The 17,914-nt window shown below is 33.0% G+C and overlaps 1 protein-coding gene across 1 annotated transcript in view; it reads right to left on the bottom strand.

Annotated features, from left to right (window-relative positions):
• LOC136969188 (mitochondrial carnitine/acylcarnitine carrier protein-like) overlaps window positions 1-17,914 on the bottom strand; it is a 56,467-nt gene that overhangs the window by 25,716 nt on the left and 12,837 nt on the right. The window contains exons 3-5 of the mRNA XM_067263282.1: window positions 9,536-9,663; window positions 6,672-6,762; window positions 5,324-5,447 (exon numbers count right to left, since the gene is read on the bottom strand). Of these exons, the coding sequence (XP_067119383.1) occupies window positions 5,324-5,447; window positions 6,672-6,762; window positions 9,536-9,663 (343 nt within the window). The remainder of the gene's footprint in view (window positions 1-5,323; window positions 5,448-6,671; window positions 6,763-9,535; window positions 9,664-17,914) is intronic.

The following is a 17,914-nucleotide window of genomic DNA, read 5'->3' as shown; positions in this document are numbered from 1 at the left end:
CGGACATTTGGCACCGCTTTCCTGTAAGCGTAGAAGTTTGACAATGGCATTTGGAGCGTCAGTGGAATCATGCTCGACGTTCCAAATGCCATTGTCAAACTTCTACGCTTACAGGAAAGCGGCCCGAACGTCCGACGTACACGTTTTTGCGTTTAAAACTTCGACCTCAACCTCGCTAATATATTTTTAAAATACTATAGTCAGATATTATTAAAATTAAAATTATTACATAAATTACATTTATATAGAGAAATTTACATATTTGTGAAACTTTATTGATAAAAATTATCATCAAATAAAACCTTAACATTTGATTATCAGAAGCTCGAAATTTAATTCCCATCCAAAAACTTTAACCTGTAATCTTAGATTTGTGTTATAAAATAATTTTCTGGCAAATAAATGATTTTATTATATTATCAAATTTATGAATATAAGTTTTGTACAATTAAATTTTATTTACATGTGTTTATCTTGCTTTTATGTAGAAAAAATTTTAAATAAACTTTTAGAATGAAATAACAAAAATAAAATTTTCATTTCATTTAAAAATTTTTTCGTTTTTGAGTTTTTCTTCAAAAATATAACTTATATATAAAAATCTGATCTGCAAAATAGTAATAAAAAGTATTGTCTAAGCAAAAATATTACTAATTGTTCAGAATTATCAGACGTAGATTCATATTCTCTAATACAGTGGTTCCCAACCGGTGTTCCGTAAGCATCTCCCAAGTGTTCCGCAGATTTTGTCGCAAATCAGAAAGTGTACAATCGTATTCGAGCCGCCGAATATCAAAAAATTGAAATCATAAAATTTTTATAAACTTAAATATATATGTATGACTCGTACTTATGGAGTGTACTACTGTTTCAAATAAGATAAAGGCAATGATAAAAACTGAATGAAATATGTAAAAAACATCAGGCACAAGTTTCCCATTAAAGTTATTTAGGTATATTTTTTCCTGTCTTAGAATTGGCGTTACTAATATGAGTAGAGATTTTGAATTATAACTGCTCAATTCTAATAAAATAAACTGATGACAAGCTTATATATTTCATATTAACTTAGGTAAGTGTTTCGCTAAAGAAAATTACTCACAAAAGTGTTCCGCATCCTAGAAAAGATTGGGAACTACTGCTCTAATAACATCTCAGCTAAAGACTTCCAAAGCAATTCACATAAATAAATAATCTCATAACTAAAGATCTAATCCCAATAATTCTGAATAGCAAGCAATCATTATTAAGTCAAACCTATTATAAATCAAATAACCAAGACAGATTTATTATCAAGGCACATTTTACACATCATCAGTGAATGATCTATATGGTTATATCTTCTAAATTAATTTATTCTGTAAACAATTAAAATTAAAGAAACAAGTACCAGAAAGTTATAGGTTTGAGTCCCACTCCGAATCAATAGTTTCTTCCAGAACTATTTTAAGTTACTTATTTAATAGTAATTATTAAATTTAACACAGGACAGCAACTTAATCACTTACGTTTAGTCCAAATTACATAGCATTTGTATATTTAATTAGTTAAAATGTAGCTTGGTAATAAATCTGGCTTGATTTCATATATAATTACAAACCTATCACCACATATTTTTTATTCAATAATTTTTTTTAAAATAATTACATTTTATTAAACGAACCTATTAAACAAACAACAGAAATATTTAATATAACAAATGTTTTTATCCATATCAATCAGACATATTCAGGTTACATAAGAGCAGAATACCAAATTGAATATAGAACTCAAGTTGAATTTTAAGTTCAATGCACGCCCAAACCTTGGTCATTTAACAATTCAATTTGATATTCTGTTCTTATGTAACGATTGATAGGGACAAGAATGTTTATATTAAATACTGTATTTTTATTGTTTGTTTAACTGGTTTGGCATACTGGTATGTTTTTAGAAAATACACACTAGTTATTGAGGTATTTAATATTGTTTTTTATACATAAAAATTAAATGAGAATATTAAAATTTTATACTTCACCAAATGAGCAATGAAAGTTAAAAATTTTTAAATATCGGTAAAACTGAGATTACTTTGTGATACTTTTCATGTTTTTTTAATATTAATTAACTGATTATTGGACCAAACATATTGTTATTTTATGAAGATTTAACATTCCCTTTTCTTCACACACACAGTTCTTAATTGTTCATTTATTATTTTACACAACATTGTGAAAAATATTTGTAACAATTTTATAGTCATTTGGGGTAACTTTGGGACAGCCTGTTTGCTGCATCAATTTATAGTGAATTCCATGTCACAATGTTACCCCATGACAATTGAGGAAGAAAGAAAGAAAGGGGAAAACAAAACTCATTTGTTAGAAATACTAATTTTTATTAATTTTCACAAAACAAACAATTTTTAATCCTTCAATAAACAGTAAATCTTATTTTTTATTACCAGAAACATAAAATTGAAACTTGTTGACAATGTGATATTGAATGTAGAAAATCATTTTTCAAGAATAAGAGAACAATAAAATAAAATAATCCAGATGGCAATTTAGCCATTTCTTGTCTTTGTCTTCAGGCCATTACCAATATTTTCCATTGTATTTATATGTGCACCATCTTTCTCTCTCTTCTATTATAATTCCAAAGTAGTACCTCTCTTCAAAAATTACAATTACACGATTACCACTTTATTTTTGTTTTCTAGGCTAAATCTCCATTACATAGGATGTTTTATTTCATTGTCTGCATCTCATAAATCTGTAATTTCACTTCTTACACTTTCATCACATTCTTTGTATACTGGCACAAAGTAACCTCCCAACTCTATGAAATTTAACTTCATCTAACTTACAGTTACTAAAGAAATTAATAAAAATTAACTGTATTTATAGATAATTATAATCAGGAAAAACACTAACTTGAACATATTTTTAATACATCAACTATTTTCATTTTCTTACAGCTTTTTTTTTTTTTTTTTGAGGCTTTAGGCCCTTTTTGCTCAGAGAGCACTAAAAGGCCAGAGAGTGTTATGTATCAGAAGAATGTATTGTTTGATTGATTAGTAGAAAGAGTCCCAGAGTGGGCTCATAACTGTCCCTAAAGGGCTCATAAGAAAATAATCTAGTCTGTTTTGAGGGCCTTATAATTACATGTATATGTTATGTTTCAGGCTTTATTCTGCATGTTTAATTTTATATGTTTGTGCTTATTTCAACTCACAAAAGAGGAAATTTAGATGGATAGGAAAGTTTGCAGATTGTGAGATCTAACCAACCAAACTTAATGGAAATTTCTGGGTTACTGAAGGCTCGTGAGGAAAAGAAGGCAGCGATGAGCCATCCATTGATAATACTCTCCAGCAAGATTGGAATAGTAATTTAGAGGGAAATAGGGAAATACTACAACACCCCACAGGAGTAATATAGTAGTGCCTTCCAGGAGGACTTAAAGGGGAAGCTGGACCCTATTTGGGTAAAAGTTTTCTTACAGCTAAACAAAGTATCAAACACTTCATACATCAATTGATTTTTGGTTATCAGAAGGAATACTAGTTGTGGGAAATACTGAAATCCTATGCTTTCCAGCTTTAGCAACAGATAATATCACTGTATAAGCTGTTGATATCTTACCCAAAAATAAATTTTGAAATGGATTTAAACCAACTACATCCAAAATAAGTCATTCTTCTGTTATGTCACAAATTAACTCCAGTTTATGATATGTATAAAGTATGTGTTAATATTTCTTTAAAGTTTGTAAAAATCTGATTTACAAAAACATAAAAATTGTATTATTGATGATTTTATGCATTTGACTTGTCATGCTGCAGCCTGCAAACAATGCATGGAAATTAATTGTTTTGTGTGATTATAAACAATCAACTAATCTAAGCAAATTGTTTTTATTGTATTCAGGGCCGGATTATTGAATAGGCAAAGTAGACAAATGTCTAGGGCCCGTAATTCGGAGGGGCCTGGCTTCAGTGCAGAAGATTTCTCTGTTTCAAAATGAGTTAAAAATTATTTAAGAAATTCGATAGGACAGAAAAGGCTGTATTTAACAATTCCTACTAAGCTCCGCTCGACTAGCCATTACCTAAAAAAAAAAAAAGGTCAACAGCCACCCATGCGTCAGAAGTAATGTATGCCACGAGATCTCTCGCACCATCTACAAATATTCCTAGGGCCGCCTCTCGTGGTAGTACTGACGTATGGTTATGATTTATTTTCTAAATCTAAACTTATACGTTGCGACATCGCATATTTGATATAGCGTTCAAGTTGCTCGAGTGTGAAGATATTACAATTCAATAGTGTTTTATAAAAGAGTTAAAAAGGGTGACACTACAATGTGACTTGGGGTGACACACGATATCCGCACCGGGTGTCACCCATGCTAGCTACGCTAATGTCACATTATATAAGATTTGTTTAGAAGCAACTTATTTAAATGGGGCCCCAATTTAAATTTTGTCTAGGGCCTGCTAGAGGCTTAATCCGGCGCTGATTGTATTTGACAAAATCAATCAGTTTTTGCAAGATAAAAATTAACTTTTTGTTACTTTTTATCTTGCTCCTAGGAGTATCTACTAATTGAGAGATTGTCAAAAATGGGGGGAAGGTTGCTGAAAATTTACCACAAAATTTATTCTGTTATAAAGTATAAATTTGTATTTTAATTATTATATTTTTGTATATTAATATGATTAATATGTTTTAGGCTTTATAAAAATGTTTTAGACATTTATAAAAAAAACAAGACAAAAGAAAATGAAACAAAGTTTGTTTCATTTTCAATAGTCATAATGTTTATGCTGGATAATCTACTATCTGGTGCATAGGATGTTGTTTCAATTTTTCTCTATAACTATCACTAACAATAAAAATGAAATTTATTAATTTCATTTTTATTATAATTATAAAAGATTGTTGGTGAAGACAATTATAAAGGGTTTTAAAAAATTTGTACCATCAACTTGGACAGAACAGAGGATGATGTACTGTTCCAGGAGGCTGAAGACCAAGGTGGCAATGAAAGTTCTTATGAAAACGAAAGTGATAAAGTATTGTTTCAAATGACTTTCCAAATTTTTTAATGCAAACTGCTAACTTTTTGTATGCAATAAAATTAATAATAAAAGGTTAACTTATATTCAGGTTCTTTTTTCCAAAAAATAAGGATTTTAAAATTTGAAGTCAACTTATATTTAGGCCAATACAATAATAAATAACTATACTCAAAATAATTATATTATTTTCATATTTTTATTAACCCATTAACCATCAAGCATATAAAAAGAAGAGATTAGGTAACAAGCTATTACCTCTTAGTAATGTAGCTGCAGTTCCCTTATAAATACTTCTAATTCCACCTTCTTGATAAAGTTTCTTTGTACAATCAATTGGTCCAGCATATTTAACATTTTTATCTCCAGATGCTTGTTGAATCTAAATATATTGAAAAGTATATTATATTCTCCAATAAATTCATAAAACTTCAATTAAAAATAATTTATAAACATTTCATATTTTTGAAGTTTAATTAAAGTTAATTAAACTTTATATTAATATTAATTTCTTATTGTTTTTAGTATTAAACACTATATTTATTCTCTATAAAATGTATTTTGTATGTATTTTGGAATGTCTAGAATGAATTCATTGGATTTACATTGATTCATATGGAAATAATTGACTCAGTTTTCATTGGTTTCGGATTTCACCGATTGTTTTTCAATGGATTATCGACATAAACCGAGGTATCACTGTACTAAGGAAAAATATACAAGAAAACTAATAAAAAGGTATTTACTCTTAATGTTCTAGATACTGAATGTACCTAACATAAAAAGGATACATTACAAGATTTTAAATGAAGAAATTTAAAGTTTGTAAAACACTTGACTAATTGAAATACAGTAGAGAACCGAAAATCAAAATCAATTGGGGACTGGGGTTGTTCCGATTAGTCATTTGTTCCGATTACCGATTATGTACGAATAAATATATTAACCTGTCCGATGTTCAAATTTTTCTCTGTTGCTTGTCGCTTCGTGTTGAATTTTCGTTGATTTTAAGCCTAACGAAAATTTTTATAATAATAATCGAGGCTATCGTATTGTTAAAAATTATTTCTGCATTTTGTACAAACAAAATAAATATATTGAAGAATATAAAAAACATGAAAATTATACTTTAGAAGTAAATTTAGTATCAAAAACGTTCAATTCGGCACGACACAGTCCGACTGAAAATCGTTCCGATTACTGGGGTTCCGATTAACGACTCTCTACTGTATTTTAAAAATGAGGTTTATTAATAATGTTAAAATGTAAAAATAAATATATAAATGTAATGTGAAGTATAATTGATTTGTGGTGTAGTGCTACAGTGATATAATCATAAAACAATATACATATAGAAATCATTTTTATTTTACAAAACAATACACCACCCAACTTGCTTCCCTGAACCAATGAATTTTCTTCAATATCATGTTACCACAGTATCATACTGTAAACTGATCAAACTTCACATTACATTACATTTATATATTTCTTTATATATTTTAATATTGATCAACAGAAAAATAACATTACAAAATTATTCCATTGTAGAAATTTTTAACGAAAGAAAATTATATTAAGGTTTGTATATTTCAAATCCATTTACCTGTAATAAACATTTGATTCGTTCACCTGGTGTCATTATTGCAGTTGTAAAAACACCAGCTAACATTCCAGCTTTAAAAAGTTGTGCTAACCTGTAATAATAAAAATGAAATAAATAAAAGAAAAAAGTAATGAAAGAATATCTTTTTAGTTACAGATTGAAAGTTACACTATTTTTAAATTGTTGTTTTTATATAATTTTGGTAATTATTTAATATGATCATTTGAAAATAATGTTTTTTATAAAAAGCAATTAATTTTAATTTTGAATGAATACTTATAATGTAAAGTGAACATAATTATGTAAAAAAGTAGTTAAATGTGCTTATTCATGATTTATTTTGACACTATAGATGACTAAAATTCAAATTTATGAAATGATTCAATGACGAATTTAATATAAGGGTTGCCCAAATGAAAGTCAGACTTTTGGTTTTTTCCTGTAATGGCTTATTGGTTGGAATATGTAAACATACAGAAAGTAATAGTGATACATAGGCTATATATCTGCTATAAATAGCTGCCTTGTCAATTCAAGCAAATGTTCCAGTGGTGATTCACTAGATTTTGGATACCCTGAGTGAAGAAAATATGTGGTTGGCTGTAGAACCATCTTCAATGGCATCTTGGACCACAGTATCATTAACGAACTCCAGAAACATAAAAAAAATTTTTTTTTTTAAATTTGAATAGTGTCACATTACATATAGAGCATTCTTTTATTTTCTCATTTCTATATATAAATAGTTTTTTGAGTAATTGCATTTGATTTACGGAAATATATAATAATCAGATGAAGGTCTCTGAAAGTGATCAAAAATGTTTATTTTTTCCACCTTTTTCAGTGCTTTAAAGAAAATTTATATTTGTAATACCGAACTAAACCTCGACACAAAAACCTTTAAAAAGGCTGCATTTTTAAAGGTTTTTGTGTCAAGGTTTGTGTATTATATAAGTGCAGTTAGAGAAGAGTATAAACTAAACCTTTCGTTTTAATTTTTACCAAATCGTACATCGTCATATACCGTATATCTTGGCGGATAAGACGATAGTTGAATCATAAAAAATGGCCCCCAAAATCCTGGGTCGTCTTATACAACAGATACAAAAAAAAATTAGATTGAAATTTATATAAATTAAAACCATTATAAAAAGACAGACAAACCGTGATTATTTACTGGTAGAGAGTAGAGTATGTGCACAAAATAGAATAGCCTATAGTTTGTTTTTGTGAATAGTCAGTCATTACCCGAATGCCCAAATCAGTGTGAATGTTTGCAACAATCGCAAGGCAGTGCTGCCAGATGCAAGAAAATAAAATTTGTTCATTCGAAAAATTACAAATAGAACATAATTCCATATATGCTATACAGTATTATTATTCTTCAGATGATGATTGCTGATCTAAACAAAATTCATAGGCCGTTCATAGTTTGGGGGTCATCTTATAGGACAGATATATGCTAAAACTATAAAACTTTGACAAAAATTTATACCTCATCTTATCTGAAGGTCGTCTTATTCGCTGAGATATATGGTAATTTGTTATTTTTGTATTGAACATGCTTGTAAACTTCAAACTTGTTCTGAAGTTTGAAATTTGTAATGTTTATGTTAGAACTCATATATAATAGAATGTATACAGTCATCAACCTGATGCAAGCTTATTAATAGGTTGAAAACCTTTGTATTTAAATTGTTTGCTGGTGTGAAGATAAGGCTATTTTTTGACATTCATCAAATCCAAGTAGTTTTATGAGTATAATTTAAGAATTCAGCAAATAAAAATTTCTGTTAATATTCTATAATTTATTTTCCAATAAAATGTTTAAAATTTTTTCTTATTAGAGCAGTTATAAATAAATCAATAAATATATCAATATCCCAAAACCCAATGTATTGATACTAAGCAATGTAAACATACGGAATAGGGTTAATATTATGCTATAATTAATAATTAGAAACTAAGTAATTTGGTACTAGAGGTAGATGTTAGGCACCATCTCTTATCTAAATTAATAATAAGTGGAGGTTGCAGATTCAAGTCCCACTCCAGGCTAGTTCTTTTCTTCCAGAATGTTCTAAATTATTTAATAAATTATTATAATTATTAATTTAGATAAGTATATCAAACATTGCAAAACCCAATATGTATATAGAAACATAACCAAATGATTGCCTAATTAAGCGAGCTATAACATCGCTAATTTAAAATGTTAGCTGGCTGAGTGCCATCCCCAGCCATCGCTGTGATTAACCACGTAAGGTTATATCTAAAATTTAATTACATCTAGAAGCAAAGGCTTGCTCGGGGTTCAGGTGGTGCAACTGGCAAGTGCACTGCATGGCAAGTGGAGGTTGTGGGTTCAAGCCCAACCCTGGGTCAGTTCTTTTCTTCCAGATAGTTCTAAATTATTTAATAAATTATTAAAATTATAATTATTAATTTAGTTAAAAGATGGCACCTAAAATCTATCTCTAGTAACAAATTACTAAGTATTAATCATTAAATTTGCGGAGTTGTAGCTCAATTATTTAGACAATCGTTTCGTTATGTTTCTATATACATATTGGGTTTTGCGATGTTTGATATACTTATCTAAATTAATAATTATAATAATTTATTAAATAATTTAGAACATTCTGGAAGAAAAGAACTAGCCTGGAGTGGGACTTGAACCTGCAACCTCCACTTATTATTAATTTAGATAAGAGATGGTGTCTAACATCTACCTCTAGTACCAAATTACTTAGTTTCTAATTATTAATTATAGCATAATATTAGCCTGATTAATTATGGCTATCGTTTGGCTTCAAACAATAATTATTATTAGTTCAAAATTAAATGAGTCTAGTTTCACTTACGATAATTCCTCTTCAGGATGTTTTTGTTGCAAACGCTTTCCAACACCAAATCCAAAAAAACAAATTGCAAACATTGGTGTAACTCCTACAATAGGAGCACCCATTCCTTTGTATAAACCAAAAAATCCCTTAAAAATAACACATATTTTTTAATATGATAATATTAAGAAATTTTCTTAAATTTACTTCAAAAATTGTTTATTTGTTTTATTTTATTTCTAAAATACAAATCTATATATATAATTGAGACGAGTTGATAATAATAATAATAATCAGCGCAGAGCCCAAACAGTTAGGAGTTGAAAGTTGAAATTTGGTACATATGAGGGCTATTTTTTAAATAAGGTCCGTTTGTGAATGAAAGTGAGAATAATGCGCAATCACGGCAGTATGCATGCGCTTCTGCTCTGATCAAGTTTGCGCGTGTTTTGACGCCATTTTCAGCCATATCGTCTGTCTGTATGCTGAGCTGTAGAAGTTTAAAATGTTTAAGAAAATTGAGTCTCCCGCCGACTGTGAGATACGATCTGTTATTTGATTCTTGAATGCAAGAAACTTGGCAGCAGCGGAAATTCACCGTCAGATTTGTGAAGTTTACGGTGATAATGCTATGAGTGACAGTAAAGTTCGAAAATGGGTAAGAATGTTCAAGGATGGGCAAGTTAATGTGCATGATGAGCCACGCCCTGGCCGACCTTCTCTGATTTCTGAAGATTTGATTCATGATGTGGATAACAAAATTCGAGAGGACCGACGATTCACTATTTCAACGTTATCAATTGAATTTCCACAGATTTCAAGATCAGTTTTGTATACAATTGTTTCGGAGAAACTGAATTATCGAAAATTGTTTTCTCGGTGCGTTCCAAGACTGCTTTCTGACAATCACAAAACAAAAAGATTAAACAGTGCTTTATCGTTTTGACTCAATACGATCATCCACACAGTCCAGACCTTGCACCCAGTGATTTTCACTTGTTTCGATACTTAAAGGAGTTCCTTGGTGGTCAACATTTCAACGACGAAGAAGAAGTGAAAACTGCAGTCGTGGATTGGGCTTCTTGACAGGCGGCAGATTTCTTTGAAGTCGGAATTCAAAAAATTGTTGAGCGGTATGACAAATGTTTAAACAAAATGGAAATTACGTAGAAAAGTAGATAAAAGTATGTAGAATATGGAAAAAAATATATTTTAACAATATTTACAGTATTTTTCTTCTTATTAAAAAACGGACCTTATTTAAAAAATAGCCTTCGTAATTAGGGTATGTCACGAGAACACTCAGTAAGAAGGAATTTTTCGAAATTCCTCCCCATGGAGGAGAGGGACAGGATTAAGTCTTAACACTTCCATTGTTGATGGAAGTGTCAAGTGACAATAGAAGTATCAAGTAACAATGGAAGTGTCAAGTAACAATGAAAGTGTCAAGTAACAATGGAAGTGTTAAAAGAAAGCGACGTGCAAGACGCAGATGCAGTTTTTTTCATTTTTGCGGGAAATCGAACATATTCTTAGACCCATCTAAAAATTCTCTAATTAGTCTGGAAAAGGGGGGACCCAATTCTTGCATTCTGTGAAAAGGGTAAGATTGACTATAATGTAATAATCTTAATCTTCATTATCATTACTTTTGTCTGAGCAACGCCGGGTCTATCTGCTAGTTTTATATAATTATAATAAATAATCTCCAATTAGCATTGTATACCAGTTGGTGTCAAAAAGTTCTCAAATTAGACCTATATAAAATTACATGTTTGTCTTTTTCAAATCTAGCTGCCATCCCTTCTAAGTAGTCCCCTTGGGAGCATATACAGTGATCCCAGAACCTCTTCTACAATTTAAAGACACTGCTAAAGTCCACTTACCATAAGGGTGTCAATAGTACTTGTGATTCTATTTGGATTTTGTCAATGGTCTCAAAGTGGTGTCCTTTTAGCTTCAATTTAATTTTGGGGAGGAATGTAAAGTCCAGGGGCTAAGTCAGGCAAATATGGAATGTGTAAGACAACCACCTTTTTTTTCTGCCAAAAACTGCATAACCTTTAGTGAGTTGTGAGTTAGTGTATTGTTAAGATGCAACAGCAAATTCCAAATGCACCACAGTTCTAGTCTTTTTTGTCATACATCTCTCAAGTGCCTCAATCATCACATTAAAAATCAGAATTGACTATCATGACGGGAAAACAAGTTCTCAGTAAATGATATCCTTAATGTAAAAAAAAAAAAAAAAAAAAAGGATGGTTTTCATTGCATGCCTGATCTGTCACACCTTTGGTCATGGTGACTGTGGACTCTTCTATTGAAACAACCGCTGTTTTGTCTCAGGATTGTAGCCACAAACCCATGTTTCGTCAGTGTAAGTTCGCCGAAATGGGGGGAAGTTTTTATTCCCAACCGTCGGGATGGCTAAGGACAATACGCTTGTGGGTGGCAGTTTTTTTGGAGGCAGAAAAACACAAGTGTTTCACAGAGAAACCGTTTATTTAGGAGACAATGCTTACACAATTAAGTTGATGTTTGCAAGTCTGAAGTTTGGTTTTCTAGTCTTCATGAGTTCTTTTCCCTTTTCTTGTCCAACGCTGGCGGAGCCCCGGGGCGACGTTGAGTCAATGTTCGATATAGAAAAGAAGCACAAAATAGCTGCAAGCTGAAGCACAAAAAAAAATGGAAGAGAGCGACGATCACAACAGATGTATTCTACAGAGGGAGCTCCGTTGTCCTCAACATCGGAAGTTTTATAATTTTCTCGGGATCAAATCATTGCTAATTGGCTAACTCTTTTCCTCCTCGCTTCCCAATTGGAATCCCACCTGTCTCCAGGTGTAAATGGAGCTTTGTATAGGTCGCAGGAAAGGTCGGCAAGAAAAGGTTTATACGACACCGTCTTTTAGACTATGATCGCGTTTAATCGTTGACTATGACATATACGCTCATTTTGATAATTTTTTCTTTCTAGTTTCATTTTGCTTTCTAAACTGCGTCTTAAAATTTTTAATATTTTTCTTTCTAAATTTTCTTTACCTAAAATTTTGTTTTTTCCGTTACTCTTTATGAGCGTCGATGTCAAAGTCCGATGTCGCCGACTCGACACTTATAAAAGTTATAATCTTGGAGTTTGACTTAACAAACTTGTACATATCCCTTTTTTTGAGAGGCTATTTCCGGGCCTCACAGGGCTCCCTACCAAAGGAAAATGTTGCTTTGGGGTCAGCAACATTTTCTCTGACAGCCTCAAACACTGACTGACCGCATCCAGTTATGAATATAATCTCCCAAAAACAATTGTCTCTCATTCTCTGATTTTTTTTTCCTTTGTTTTCTCACGCGCGTTTGGCTTCGCGCTACATTGCTCAACCCTTATCAGGTACGATTTCCAAAAAAAAGAAATATTCCGTAACATTTGTTGTCCGTGTTTGTCGCGACAATCAATAGCTATACAAGATCGTAATTTCAAATTCAAGTTTTATTTACTTTTGTGAAGTAAGCATGTTATCTTGTTCATTACCCTTAATCGTTTAATAAATTTCAAGCAAGCATATATTTATATATAAAAAGCTAGCAAACAAAATATAAAAGGTTATGTTCCTCCTTTTTATTTCTCTCTTCTTCCTTTATTGGGTATGTCGTCTATTGTTTCTTTCCTTCTCTTGGGGTTTATTGAGTCTCTCTCTCTCTAGGGGGTGTTCTTCATGGCGTTGTTTTGCTCGCTCTCTCTCTTCTGCCAAATGGCTTGCATGCTCTTCCGCCTTTTTATTTACCTTTTTCAATTCTTCAAATTCTTTCTGTGGAACTTTAGCTTTGTTAGCGATAACAATGATTGCAGGAGGTTGAGAAGGGTCTTCATTTTGAGCTTTTGCTTGAAGGATAGCCTTTCGGACAAGGGAAGGAGATAATGTGTACAGATCTTCCGCTGATCCGCGAGAGCTGCCTAAAGACTGGGACGATTCGAACTGGATGAAATCCGGCTCCCAGTACCATCTAGAGAGGTCAGGATCAGTCATGGCGTCTATGGAAAACAGAAAACGACCTTTCGTTAGCGTTTATTCCAATTTCATTTAAAATTTTCTTTTTCTAGGAACAAAATTTTTCTTTAAATCTACAATCATTTGAAATTTTCCATATAAAGAAAAAAAAAACAGAGAGTAAAAATTTGTGTTGTTTTTTTTTTGTTTCTTCTTTTTTCCTTTTCATAAGAAATTCCGTCTAAAGCCACTTGGTGTTCTGGAGGGGATGATTGTTACAGTAACTGTCAACATTCCATTTTCTAACATACGTTCCAACATAGTCAAAGGCAATGTCCAACAGTCTCCTGTAGATATAATGTGTTGTGTATTTCCTGTTATGCTTCTGGGTATTGATTCCCATAGCATATGTCTACCTTTTCCTACTACTTCAATTCTTCCTATGAAACGGGTAGCATCTCTTCTATTTCCTACTATTCAAATTATAATACAAATGGTAAATGAATTATTTTCTCCTTTAGTTTTAATTATCTGTATGACGAAATGTCGATAATAATAATAAAGCTAAGTTGTCCAATTAAAATCATGAGGTAAATTCAAACCAACTATGATCATACGAATGGTGTCATGCTTAATGTTTATCATATCCGAATTTCGCTCTGATATATGGTTGATAATTTGTTGATATGTACTGTACCTCCCCATAGACATGATTCCAAGGATGGACAGGTGCAGGTTTTAAATGGACAATATCGTTCATGGGCTTGTCTATCTTGCAAAAGTCAGCTTTCGGTGCATCCCTGATCTTTGTACTTACATGGAAGAGCTATCTTTTCTGACAGTCGTTCTAGAACTAAATTCCTGCTTCTCTCCATCACTCCTCGGCAAACTGGACATCGTTGAACTTTTTCTCTGCATTTTGAACAAACCAAATGCCCTGATTGACATTGATGTATCGGCGGACTCATATACTCGTAACATACAGGACATTCACATATGGTGACTATTGATGGGTCCGTTATCGGATTAGTTGTTGACGTTTGTCTAATGTTTGCTAAGGTGGTGGCTGTCGGAGTTCGTCAACCTTCTGCCATACTGGTGATTCTAAATGAAAGGAAAAGAACGCAATTGAATAATAATTTTTCTTCTGACTAATGAGTACAAAAGTTTAATGCTTATAGAAGTCCGGATCTTTCCACGCGAACTCTACATGCGTCTCATTTGCGTAGGGATTGTTTCTATTCTGACGAGAGGTGTAACTGGTTCCTCCTGGTCAAGTAATGCTAACATAATTTTTTCTGATTCTCGTTTTTCGGTTTGGGTCCTCGGTCGGACATCTATTGGCATCAGCTCGATTAATTCGATTGGGGTTGATTCCGTTCGTTCTATATTTTGATGTAAAGGATGTGTTAATGTAGTTTCCCATTTCCTCGGACAACGTGAATGTTTGCGGCATTTCCAGAAAATCAAAATGGTCATCATAAGTGTTGCAAGGGCTATTGTAAGTACAAGGGTCCAAGTCGGTAGTGGTTGATGCGTGATACTCGGTGTTGTTGAAAAGACGTCAGTTCTTACTGATCCTATATCTTTACTTATATCTCAAAGCATCCGTCCAGAAAATTCCAATGACCAATCTCGTTCATTGGTTCGAAGGACGTTCGTAGTAATGTTTTCTTGGATATATTCTAACAAGATCTTGGTTTCCATAAGATTGAGTATATCCGTTATTGCTGGAATGACATAATGGTTTCGTATAGCAACCTTGAAGGTTGTTCTCGATTGAAAATGAAACTTGAGACGTATTCCGGGTACGTGACCGACACAAGTCATAGGGAGTTTAAAAATTCCAGTATTGTTTAACTTGATCATTTTTACTTGAGAATGAATGATCCTGTTTATGGGATTACAATCGACGACCAAATTTAAAGGTGAAGGAGTTGAGTATATCCAAGTTCCTTCCTCGTCAATGTGTTGGAACATGGGCTTTGGGTATACTGTAACCTTTCTTTTGCACAATTTGTTGACCGATGGCTCATCCCCCATGAACAGTGCATATTTGCAGGATTGATAGGGAAGTTTCCAGACTGCCACTTCCAGTGAACAAATGGTTGTTAATCCAATTTTACATTTTTGTAGGTCATGTGCCTCTAGCAACATATAGAGCTGTCTATCTCTGGATAATGCTATATACGGGTAATCAACTTGGTAGTAAGCGAATGTCTTCGAAAGGGAAAAATAGGCATGAAATTTTACAATTTCATAGAGATTGAAGTATCCTTCAAGAGTATGGAAACTTCGCAAAAATTCTAAGAGTAGTCGGTAGGGCTACGGCTGTAGTAGTGATCCACTGGAAGTATTTAAAAACGTTATCTTCATTTAAGGGCTCAATTAGTGCTATTCCTCCCGGTAGGTGTTTGTTAACTTCTGTTAATGCCTCTAACAGCTGAGACCTTGACATGAAATAAGAGCTAAGTCGATCGTTCTCCAACATTTCAATGGCTTGTCTTAAATTTGTGATTCCTTCTCTAAATTCAGATACAGCATTTTCTGCATATCGGAGTGCAGTGCTTACTACAAAAGTATAGCTAAACATCTGAAGTTCTTTATCTAGATATTCCTGACATTTTATCATCATGTCGATGTATTTCTGATTGTCCTTGACTGCCTGCAGGGTTTGGTTCATCACTGTTGTTTGCGCTTCCAAAATGTGTATGATTTTCTGTTGATTTTTAGATAAACTGTCTATCCTACTGTTTGTCGCCTCGATTTCTTCTGAAGTGGCCGTTCCGAATAAAAATTTTAGGATCTTTCCTCCCACGTCTACCAATCCTCGTTTGTTCTGAGAGTGACTGTTTGTGGTAACTGTTGTTTTCAATTCTTGATATTCTGTCTCGAGATCGTCGAACGTTAGTTGTAAATTTGCCAATTCTGTTGCTGCTAAGATCCACAAGGGTCGCATAGGGTCATCTTTCCTCTGCATTCCTTTCCTAACTACGGAGTTTAAAGAAGATAGGTGACGATGTAGACCACCTAGATATTCATCATATCCCTCAAACAAAATTTCTATAGCGAGAGTCCATTGGCTCATTGTCATGAGAAAATTCCCTTGCGGCAAAAATATGATTCCTTTAGTCAAAGCGGGTAGGTACGATGGTCAAAGCTTCGTATGTGACACATAGTATCATTACCAGTGAATAAAAAGTTACAGGTTTCAATTCCATCATCTATGAAAGAAAGTGTTTCACATTACTAGCAAAGTTCCGATTTCCGACAATTCGTTGAAAGCACATGCGTATTTTTACAAACTAACCTCCTCCTCACTGGGGACGATGACCTCTTCTAAACAGGCAAAAGAGATCACCATTTACAATTTTCGTTAAATAATCCAATGGGAGTAGGCAGTGACCGGCGCTCGTGACGTTGGCCTCGGGATAGAGCATCCGTGATTTCCACGTCCACAACCGTCGCTACGCAAGGTGGTATATAACCTGATGATTTTGGAAGAACCCAAGGGTACTCACTTACGGGTCCTCTGCTTCGAAGAGAGTAATTGTGGGAAATTTGAAAAGGGGCCTCGGGTTGTTCGGATTCTGTAGCTCGTGTTTGAGTCTGTCCTTTCCTGTTGGATTGAGTGCAATATGACCTCATCCCAGGGGTCAACTAATTCCGATTGAGGTGACTCTGCATCACTACCTAAATGTGAGTTAAAATTTCCTATTTCTGGGTTATCATTCTCCTCAAGGGTCTGCTTAAATTCTGAAATGAGCTATCGCAGATTTCATTCGATTGGCGTGCGTATGCAATTTCTTTCCGGTTTGTATGTGCTGAACGATGAAATCTACCGGGCTTGTCTCGGCAACGATCCGATAGGGTCCCTGCCATCTGGGAGCTAACTTTTGTTTCAAACCAGAGGGGACTACTACTTCCTTTACAAAGACGCAATCTCCTACTGAAAATTTGTAAGGTTTGTTTTTGCGCTGGTGATATTCTTTTCTGTCTATTGCGGCTTTTTCTGCATGTTCCTGCGCTACTTTGTGTGCTGAATTCAATCGAATTCTGAGTTCGCTCGAGAAATTTTCGCTTACATCATAACTGAGTCTATTCGGTTCTGTAACTATATCAAATGGATATGTAGGGTCACGTCCATACATTAAATAAAACGGAGGTTTCATTTGTGCTCGAATGCACAGTTGTATATAAGTGAAAAGTGCGTAAGGGATCATTTCATCCCAATTACGTTGGTCCTTGTCAACATAATGGGTTAAAATGTCTATGAGCGTTTTATTCAGACATTCTACCATTCCATTACACTGAGGGTGATATGCAGTCATAAGGAGTCTTTCTATACGCAGTAAATCGCATACTTCCTTCATTACCTTAGAAACAAAATTGGATCCTCTATCAGTAAGCAGTTGTT

The sequence above is a fragment of the Centruroides vittatus genome, unplaced genomic scaffold, assembly GCF_030686945.1.
Source record: "Centruroides vittatus isolate TY-2023 unplaced genomic scaffold, ASM3068694v2 contig_1758, whole genome shotgun sequence".
Taxonomy (NCBI): Eukaryota; Metazoa; Arthropoda; class Arachnida; order Scorpiones; family Buthidae; genus Centruroides; species Centruroides vittatus.
This window is presented reverse-complemented; position numbering and strand designations above follow the sequence as displayed.